Here is a 10522-nt window from a genome sequence, read left to right on the forward strand (position 1 = left end):
TACAAGTGCTGTGCCAGAATAAGACTTTCATTTTAAAAATGATCGCCACGTTGAGTTGAAATGCATCACTTACAATGATGTTTTCCTTTGCTACTCGTCATCTCCTTCTGTGGTCTTCCTGGGATGCAGCTGCTGTCACAGTAATAGCTTCTTCGCAGAAGTTCCTGTTCTTAGGGGGTCTGTGAGGCCTGCTGGCTTGGTTTGATGGAAGGAAGAGGTGGTGCTGATCTGGCCCGGTAGCCAGAGGCACTTCAGGTGTGTTAAACATTCAGGGTGTTACACAGATGGATGCATTGTATAAGCCAAATGTTTACTAAGTATTTGTGGAATCTGATGGATAAAGTATATTTATGCCCTAAACAAAACAGGCCATTAATGACCATGTGTTTGGTGTCTCCTTTCAGGTACAGTAGTAGTTCAGCAGCTAATGTCAGTGATGATTAGCAAACATGAAGAGCTGTTTCCCAAGGATGCAGATCCTCAGATGGGACCCGAGGTATACAACAATAACAATGAAATGCCGAAGAAAGCGATTGCGGGGCAGCTACAGAACAAAGAGAACAACAACACCAAGGAAACAGCAGTGAGGCGCTGTTCTTGGGACAAACCTGAGTCTCCCCAAAGGGGAAGCATGGACAATGAGTCTCCGACTGCTCTGCCAGGCAGCAAGACAAATAGCCCCAGGAACAGCATCCAGAAACTAGATGTCACCAGAAGCCCACCACTCATGGTGAAAAAAAATCCTGCTTTTAATAAAGGCAGTGGCATAGTCACCAATGGGTCCTTCAGCAGTTCTGTGGAGGGCCCTGAGAAGAGCCAGACCTTACCAAACTGTACCCTGCAAACCAGGAGAACGTCGTCCCTGAAAGGACCGGTGACTAAGATGGGCACACACAGCGTGCAGAATGGAGGTGTGCGGATGGGTGTTTCTAGCACAGATGGACACAGCAACACCCTCAGCAGCCGGACCCCAGGCTGGGTGCCCAATGGCTACGTCACACTGAGGGACAACAAGCAGAAGGAGTCGGTGAGTGAGTCAGGCCAGCACAACAGGCTTTCCACCTATGACAATGTCCACCAGCAGTTCTCTATGGTGAACTCTGATGACAAACAGAGTGTGGACAGTGCCACCTGGTCAACATCCTCTTGTGAAATATCCCTCCCTGAGAACTCCAACTCCTGCCGTTCATCCACCACCACCTGCCCTGAGCAGGACTTTTATGCGGGTAACTTTGAAGACTCTGTGCTGGATGGACCACCACATGAAGACCTCTCTAACCCAGGTGACTATGAGAACAAAAGTGACAGAAGAAGCGTGGGGGGCCACAGCAGCCGAGCCACCAGCAGCAGCGATAACAGTGAAACATTTGTGGCCAACAGTACTAACAATCACAGTGCTTTGCACAGCCTGGTGTCCAGCTTGAAGCAAGAGATGGCCAAGCAAAAACTAGAGTATGAGACGAGGATAAAAAGGTAAGATAGTTTGGCTCTACCATCCGACTGGCTTTTGCAGAGTAAATCCAAGTTTTCCCTCTTGTGACTTGCTAGTAATCTGCACTAGCTGCAGTCACTGGGTGCTCGCCACCGTTTCCCATCTTTCAGTGTTGACATACTCTGACTTTGTGATATGATCTAAAGGGGTTTGTTTTAGAGCAATTGCTTGCCATGGTTGCGACACACTATCCTATTGGCATCAAAAATAAAGCCAGAACCTCGTGAGTTTCTGTAGAACCTAATTAACAAAATCAGTAGGCTCTCAAAATGTTTTCATTAGTTTGATGCCTGTTCTCCAGGGACTGAGAAGGGAAACTGGGTGTCAGCTACCAGTGAAAGCAGTGCTGTGGCTTATTTCACCTGTAGTTTTTGGGACTGGGAGACTGCTGCAACTCCTTTCCAGAGTCCTCGTTTCTCTTGAGACAGTGCTGCATCTGGGAGTTACCTCTGCTCACAGTCCTGTCTCTGCACTGCTGTTTTGCCTGAGCCTTCACAGCTCCGACCTGTTAAAGAAGGCAAGGGAGAGCCCTGTCTTTGTCTGCAGATAGTGCAGACTGTTCTCACGTACAACAAGGTTGCTAGAGTGAATAACCTCAAAATCTGGGCATAGAATCATAGAATGTCCTGAGTTGGAAGGGACCCACAAGGATCATCGAGTCCAACTCCTGTCCCTGCATAGGACAACCCCAAAAATCACACCATATGGCTGAGTGCATTGTCCAAATGCTTCTTGAATGTTGTCAGGCTTGGCGCCATGAGTACCTCCCTGGGGAGCCTGTTCCAGTGCTCCACCACCCTCTGGGTGAAGAACGTTTTCCTAATGTCCAACCTAAACCTCCCTGGCATATCTTCCTGCCGTTCCGTCGGGTCCCATCATTGGTCATCAGGGAGAAGAGATCAGCACCTGCCCCTCCTCCTTCCCTTGTGAGGAAGCTGTATACTGTAATAAGGTCTCCCCTCAGCCTCCTCTTCTCTAGGCTGAACAGACCAAGTGACTTCAGCCACTCCTCGTACGGCTTCCCCTCTAAACCCTTCACCATCTTCATGGCTCTCCTCTGGGCACTCTCTAGTACCTTCGTATCCTTTTTGTACTGTGGGGCCCAAAACCGCACACAGTACTCAAGATAAGGTCGCACCAGGGCAGAGTAGAGCAGGACAATCACCTCCCTCGACCGGCTAGCAATACAGTGCTTGAGGCACCCCAGGACACGGTTGGCCCTCTTGGCTGCCAGGGCACAATGTTGGCTCATGTTCAGCTGGCCCATGGATCATGTTCAATAACATTAACTAGTGCACACAACAGTGCAGAGATGAATGCGCTTGCTTTGTAATAAAGGTTCTTCAGTAAAGCTGTTCAGGACTTGTTTTCTGTTCTCACCTCTGTTGCACAGCAGCCCTTTGCATGGTACCTCTGGCACTGCAAGTCATAGCTGGATCACAACATGTGAGAGCTACTGGCAGCAGCAGCTGCCAGCAAAAATGCAGCGTACAGAATATTGCAGTCTTTCGCCCACATCACTATTTTCAGCATAGTATGCGGTGTAGTAGAGCACTTCTTATAATGTTTAATATGCACGATGACTGTGTGTTTAGTACCACTAGGATTTCTAATGCTTTCCATTGGAAAGCTGGATCTGAAATAGGATCAGTTTTTTAGACAAAAACCATATTGTTTGCGGTTTTTTTGAAATTGTCGATCCATATTTGCAAATAGATACAGCAGATAAATCAACTGAAGAAAAGAGATTAGCAGTGAAACAAAGGCATTCAGGGCATTATTCTGACTTTGTAAGCGACACTAGTGCAACTTCAGCAGGAGCTGGGTGTCGACACTTCCAGAAGTAAAAGGAATACTTAGCCTGTTCCTGGAGAATTAGATGGAGCTGTTTGCTACTGTGCACCTTGCCAGTGGCTGTTATTAGGCATTTTCTAAATGAGCTACCAAAGAGGTTGCCCTATGAGAATGGTTCATTGAGGAAGCCGTGGTTTGTAGATAGACCTCTCAAAAATTCAGTCTAATCTTTGTAGCTTAGACACGTGTATGAATTTGTCGGTGGTGTGCATTTCTGCTCGAGTGAGTGAGGAGTGCTGCTCAGGAGCTGTCTGCTTTTATTTTGTTTTTGCAGCCTGGAGCAGAGAAATCTCACCCTGGAGACGGAAATGATGGCCCTGCATGAAGAACTGGATCAAGAGCGGAAGAAGTTCACAATGGTAGAAATCAAAATGCGTAATGCAGAACGCGCCAAGGAAGATGCAGAGAAGAGGAATGATATGTTGCAGAAGGAAATGGAGCAGTTTTTCTCCACTTTTGGAGAACTGACAGTGGAGTCTCGCAGACCAGAAAGAGGCAACACCATCTGGATCCAGTGAGCATTGGAAGCATAGACTGTGGGACTCTGGGGAAGGGCTTGGGGGTATTATACTGTATCAGGTGGCTGGTCACCTGTCTGAGGCTAGTACTCAACATAATGTTATAAACCCTTGAAGGAAGAAATCGTACAGACATTAACCACTCGTATCTACAGTGTGTACTTATCAAGTTATACTCTTTGAATGCTTCATGAGACTACTGTCAAGTGTTACAACTGGATACGTGTATATAAATTTAAAAAAACTCACCTTAGAGAGCCAGAGATGTATCTCAAGAAATATTTTAATGCAAGTCTTGTATTTAAACAGGTAAATTGAAATGTTGCAATCAAGCTTTATATCAAGGCTTTTCTCCCTTGCACTTAACATAATAAGCTATTTTTGGCATTGTGTTACCATCAGCTTATTTTGTATATCAAATGTTCTTTGTTTTTGTTTTTTTTGTTACCCCTCTTGCTGGGGAGTGGAGATAAACAGATATGTTAAGGTATATGCGCCAATGGTTAACCCTGATTTGCGTCGCTTCTAAAAAGGCAGTGGGATGAGAAACAGCAGCATGCTACGGGCAAAATAAAGCAGTACTAATTTAACAGAATTAATGGCCAGCGTAGAAAGTACCAAGAGCACCCATATTGTAAAAACCAAATGAGAATATCAAGTCAGCAAAACTGGGGACAATGGCAAAAGGGTAAACAGCTGCTTGGTTGGGAGCAAATGTGGGTGGCAGAGTAAGTTGGGAGAGGGGAAAGGGGAACTTAAGGGCAAGTCAGTCGCATGACCAGAGCTTTTTGGGGTACCCTAAAGAAGCCCTGTGCCTGATCACTGCAGCTCAGAGCAGGAATATAAACCAGTTGTTCTGACCATATTTGCATCTGACTTACCTCTGTACCCTGGGTGAAAATGAGCCCTTTTTGTAATGATGGTGAAGGGACACACGGAGGGGATGAACCACACATCCTGAAAGCCTTGTCAGTGTGGTGGTGCTGAAAAAAATAACAAAAAAAAATTATGTCTACAGTAGAAATTACCGGAGCAACTGTGTAACAAACAGCCAATAAGGAATAAAACACACGAACATATTCACCACCCATATTTACGGTGTATATTCACAAGTTATCATACTGTCTGAATGCTTCATGAGATTACTGTCAAGTGTTAGAACTGTGAAAGTTCCCAGGCTTTCAGCATCACCAAGGGAACACCTAGAGGCAACAGCCTGGAGCCTAACAGCATGCAGAGTGCCAATGAAAAAGAAACAGCAAAGCCATGCTGTAAATTAATAATTTGTTTGGCATCTTTACATATAGTAAGTATAACTGGTATTTTCTACACCACGTTAAAATTTTTTTGTTTTTAACTTTGCTTTTAGGACTGCAAGCTGTATTGTTCGAGAGAGTTGTTGAGATGCCTTGGCTTCCCTCTAGCGTCTCTTGAATATATTGCAATTATGTTTTAATTCCAATTGAGAAAAAATTATGAAGGTAGCCTCAAAAACATTCTTGGTTATAGCATGTATATTAGACAAGTATTAAGTAGATGTGGGAATTATACTGGGAAGCAAACATGAGGTTTACAGAGCATTACACATGGTGCTTGTGGATGCATTATTTGTGTCTGGTGAGGTTCAGAGTCCCCAGTCAGGGCACCTATTGTACTAATTACTGTGAACATGTCTAGGGCACATCCAGTCTGCGTGTAAATCAGAAAAAGTCAGACAGGGAGAGATCAAGGTAACAGGAAGGAGCATGTTTTATATCAGTTAGCAGCAATCACAAGATGTCCCCACAGTGGTGAGAGAAGGAAACAGATTACTATGCTAATTCCAGTTTTTAAATTGAGTGAGAGAGACCTTGATATCTGATGCAGTAGGCCTCAAAGTTGAGTCACAGTTCAAGCAGTATCTGACATCTGTTGACATGACAGAGAGACTGCAAGTGCACATTGCTGGGTTATGTTGAGCTTCTCATCAATCAACACCCCCAAGTCCTTCACCTCAGGGCTGTTCTCAATCCATTCTCTACCCAGCCTGTATTTGTGCTTGGGATTGCCCCGACCCATGTGCAGGACCTTGCACTTAGCCTTGTTGGAATTCATGAGGTTCCATGTGAATTTTATGTAGGGCATAGGCTGGACTAGACCTGGCTCCTGACTGATGCCAGTCTAAGAAATCAGAATTTCTGTTTTGTTTATGTATCAGAGGGATCTTGACCTGCTTTGAAATTAGGACTTAGTCTTGGAAGAGAATATAAACCATCCACACAACTATAGTCGTTAAAACTCGTTAAAACATTTTTCAGTCTCCTGGGCACAGAAGCAAAATTCCTTAGTCAGAGTATCTTCTAGGAAAGTCTTTGTTACTCTGGGAGCAGAGCAGCAGCTCAAGTTTCTGTCCATTTGACCCAGCTCATTTTGGCTTTGATTCCTTGATGGGTTTAAAATGGTTCTTGGTGCTGCTGTCACCTTCCAGCTGTCTATTCCTGTACCCTAATTCTTAGAGCTCATCCCATGGTGGTCTGTTTCCTGGAGCGGAATCTGCACAAAGCTATTCTTTTGGTTAGCTTTCTCCGTTGTTGAGTTCTCGGTGCTGACTCAATAAAATATCAGACAAGTTCACTGTAGCTATGCCATTTGGAGTCAGCTTAAACAGTCATGGGATCACACTGTTAAAGTACCTTTGAATGCTTTTTTGGAAGCTCGTGTTAGGCAGGACTTGTCTGTTTGTTTGAAGCTTGACTTCACATTTGAAAAGGTATTCAAGTCAGTTCCTCAAAGAATGTTCAAATTCCAGTTACGTGGCTAACTACTGATATCCCACATTCCTTGCTTTGCAATCCAGGACCTCATTCACCTCATTCTCTCTGCAGAAATCATCTAGACAGACCAGGAAACTTGAGCAGGCACAGCGAACTTAGAAAATATTGCCAACAACATATGTCCACTCCCATCACGATCCATCCAAAGTATCCCACTCCTCTCCTCCTGTCAAGTTTCATCAGCATTTAGGCTGTGGTGGTAAAGTTTATTTATGTCCTTAATGGTTGTCTTCATGCTCCTGTTATTGCCCTACTTCTTTAAATTAAAAGCACAAAATTCTCAATATGTTTCTTACATTCAGAAGCAAATAACAAAATGCTATTCGTCTAACATTTGTAAATTCTCAACTGTATGATACCGTTTCCACGTTGTCCACAACTGATTTGCTGCTTTGCATGTCCAGCATGTCTGTGAAGTGACCTGGTTGGCAGAAGCAACATTACGGGGCATGCTGATGGATCTAAGTGGCCAAAGGATAAAACCATGCTCCCTCTCATGCAGTGGAGTGGAAAGGAGCAAGACTTACTTGTGAGGTTAAGGTCAAAGCGAACTGAGCCCAAAGGCTCTGAAAAAAACTATAAGGATTTCATGCAGCGTATTTGTTGATCACTGGATATCTCATGAAGGTAGTTTTTTCAGGAATCTCACTGTTAAGGTATTGAATGAAACTGAGGGTTTAACCGAGACAACTGGTTTTATCCAGTTTGTGTAATGGAATGAGTCATGTTCTAAGGCCAAGTTGACAATGTTACCTACTATGAGAGAACACTAAGAGAGTTTCAGGTATCAATTAAAAAAGGTGTAATAATAAATTTGCATTCTCACAGGTGTTTCTGTGAACTCCCCAAATTAATAATCTGTTGTAGGAGTTCACAGGCCAGCTCCAAGCTGAGAGTGGCAGTTAACAGCTCAGCCCTTCTAGCACATTGTCACTCTTTGCCTCGTGCACAGCGCACAAGAGACAATACTTTTACAATTCATCAATACAGATGGTGGAAAAAATCCTTTCAGAGCTAATAAATAACCTTCTGGTCCAATCACAGGGTATGATTATATTACATTACATTCAGAAGTGTAAATCGGGACAGCACCCACACTTAAAAGCAGGGTGTCAGAACGCTACAGTCAAGGGACAGAGAGTAAGAGAGGGGGGCACGCTTACCGCTGTTAATCCCATCTTCAGTCATCAGAGCACTGTGGTGGGTGATGGTGCTCTGCGTGCCTTTGCACAGTAGACTGGAATAGTGGCAGACCCTCATCATACCTTTTAAGTGTTAGATTCTGATGTTTTGCTCAGAAAAGCTGCTGTCTTCCTTTCTGTTTGTGAGAATCCTCCTATGCATTTGAGTAGTGCTTTGGTGCAGCAGAATAATTAACCTTCTACACTTCTTTGCTACATGTTTTTCTTTTAACATCTCATAGGGCACATTTCCCAAATATAAAAATTAATAAATAAAATGTTATGTTAAATGATAGCAAAACCGGTATGTTAGGTTTTCATAAGAATGAGGAGGAAAGGAGCTTGCTAAGATTACCACTCTAAGATCTGTAAGAAGTACTTGATCCAGTAGTTAAAGTGATGATCAAAAAATTTTTGAGAAAGAATGAACATTGAACAAATATTTATTCTATAGCATCCCCAAAAGGATGGAACAGAGGTGGGGTAAGGAGACACTAAATAAACAGGTACACTGATTTGCGTGTTTTGACAACCCAGTCAAAACAGTGAGTTGCCTCTGGCTGCTGTACACTTGGACCCTTCCTGGCTGAGTGAAACTCCTAATTCATTTCCTTTCTTATTCTGAATTCCCTCTGGAATCTGTCCATTGAAGAGAAGAGTGTCTGCAGACTCTCTGTGCCCCTGGCAAATCTGCAAGGAAGGGAAGGGGAAAGGGGAGACCGGAGAAAAGAAATGAACACGTACTTGTGATGTGGACATGCGAAAATAGAGGAAATAGGTGGGAGAGATGAGGAGAACAAGGAAGTGAATGTACCTGAAATTGCCATGTGTACGTGGTAGTAATTTGCCCTCAGTTAAGAGCATTCTTTCTGAAAGCGTGTCTCTACAAAAAGGTTACTACAGTTAATGTTGTGCTATACTTTCAGAGCTTTTCTGGCTCTAAATTACTTTCTGGGCTGACACCAGTAGCTAGGTCAACTGTTTCACAAACTACCTTCCTTGCTTTTATCAATCAGTCGTATGTGCTAACAGCAAGATTTCATGTGGAGAAATACCTAACAAAGCCGTTGCTGTAAGAGCTGCATGCAAGGCTGGGAGACCCAGGTCAGACGGTTCTCCGTGGATTACCAGCACTCACTCTGGGAACCGCTAATGGCCCCCGGACTGTCGTTCAGCATCTCTACAGCAGTGCTTCTCAGGAAATAAAATTAAACACGGCAGATGCCCTGCTGATATAAATTGCTGTAGCTCTACAGAGGTTTAGGAAGCAGTGAGAGAAGCTGAGAAGCTTTCCCTACTAGGCTTTTAGAAGCTGTCATAATATGTGTATTTACAATTAGCGTTGGTGGTCTAGTTTTGCTGAGAAATGCTTGTCAGCAATAAAACAAGTTTCTTTAGTATGCCAGTAATAATGGAGAGTGCAAAAATTTTTGAGGCCAGAAAAATGAGCGTGATGCAAATATATTCTTCCCTTTTTTCCCTAAGGCATCCAGGATAATGAGCTTTATATGCAATACAATTCCATTTCTGAATCTCCTAAATACAAGAATGGAAAAACCTTTCTGCCTCTGTGTGTATTACTCTCTTCATGTGAAAGAGGTTTAAAAAGATTCATGTTCAGCAGGACTTTATTGTGATGTTTAAAATATTATGAGCTGTTTAAAATGCTATTATGAGCATGGCTGTAATTTTTTAACTGTATAGTATTTAGGAGGTGACTTGGCTTGAGACCAAAACAGGTAGTTTTGAGCACCAATATTTTCTCTGTTGTTCAAGTCACAAAGGCGTGCTCTTTATTTTCTGACCTTAATGGTTAACCTTAACAACTGGACAAAAGGGTGTTTCTTAGTTTGATTTTTGAGGGGGTTTAGATTGCTGAAATGCAGTCTACAGTTCAGTCAAAATGATAGTGATTTTTGCATGTAACACTACTCGCAAAGCAGTTCCCCACACTTTGTAACAGAAAGTGCTCTCCAAGTCTTCATCACTGCTAAACTATGCCAGTAACTGGTATTTTTAATTGCACATTCTTTATATTGAGTGGAACTACAGCACCTGGCTTTTGGCAGAGCAGGATGACTAGTGTAGTGCTAGATCTTCCTGTAGCCACTTTTAACCTAGACGGAGCACTCTAGCGAGGTTTTGCTAATTCACTCTTGCAGATGTGCACTTTGTATAATACTGAGATCTTGTTCAGGGGAGTTGTGTGAAAAAGTTACAAATTCACACCTACCTAATTCCATAATAGTTCCCGTGTGTAGACATGCCCTAATACTAATAGTGCATGTGGATAATGGAGATATTTGTATAATTTAGTATTAATAATGAGTGTATCGCAATTGACTTAATTGATATTCTTCTGTCTGACTGAAGGGACCTACATCAAAGGAGGCTGTAATGGAAAGTAAGCAGGGTATGAACCACGACAGAAATGGAGCATCTCTGGAGGCAGTTCCAAAGGCCATTAAGAGAACAGTTCATGAAGTATTAATCTATTTCTGTGCTGCCAGCCAGGCCTGTTTTTCAGAAGGCCAGAACCTGAGATCAAAAGCACACTAAGATGTTAAAAACCTTGCCTAACAAGGAAGGAGGTGGAGAGCTGCTAGTATCAACTCAGGAGGACATGCTGAGTAAAGATGGACAGCTTTCGACGCACTGGAGCCA

At 43.3% G+C, this 10522-nt stretch overlaps 1 protein-coding gene across 9 annotated transcripts in view; it reads left to right on the forward strand.

Annotated features, from left to right (window-relative positions):
• The window catches only part of ARHGAP24 (Rho GTPase activating protein 24), a 261312-nt gene extending 251896 nt beyond the window's left edge, over window positions 1-9416 (forward strand). For 8 of the 9 annotated variants that reach the window (XM_087736084.1, XM_009473142.2, XM_087736087.1 and 5 more), the window contains 2 exons: window positions 405-1473; window positions 3621-9416. In XM_087736084.1, the coding sequence (XP_087592210.1) occupies window positions 405-1473; window positions 3621-3864 (1313 nt within the window). In that variant the 3' untranslated portion in view covers window positions 3865-9416. The remainder of the gene's footprint in view (window positions 1-404; window positions 1474-3620) is intronic. The other variant, XR_015699608.1, reaches the window with a different exon arrangement.
• The last annotated feature ends 1106 nt before the right edge of the window (window positions 9417-10522 follow it).

Source organism: Nipponia nippon, unplaced genomic scaffold (assembly GCF_047370975.1).
Source record: "Nipponia nippon isolate SJK-2023a ecotype South Korea unplaced genomic scaffold, ASM4737097v1 scaffold_6, whole genome shotgun sequence".
Lineage (NCBI taxonomy): Eukaryota > Metazoa > Chordata > Aves > Pelecaniformes > Threskiornithidae > Nipponia > Nipponia nippon.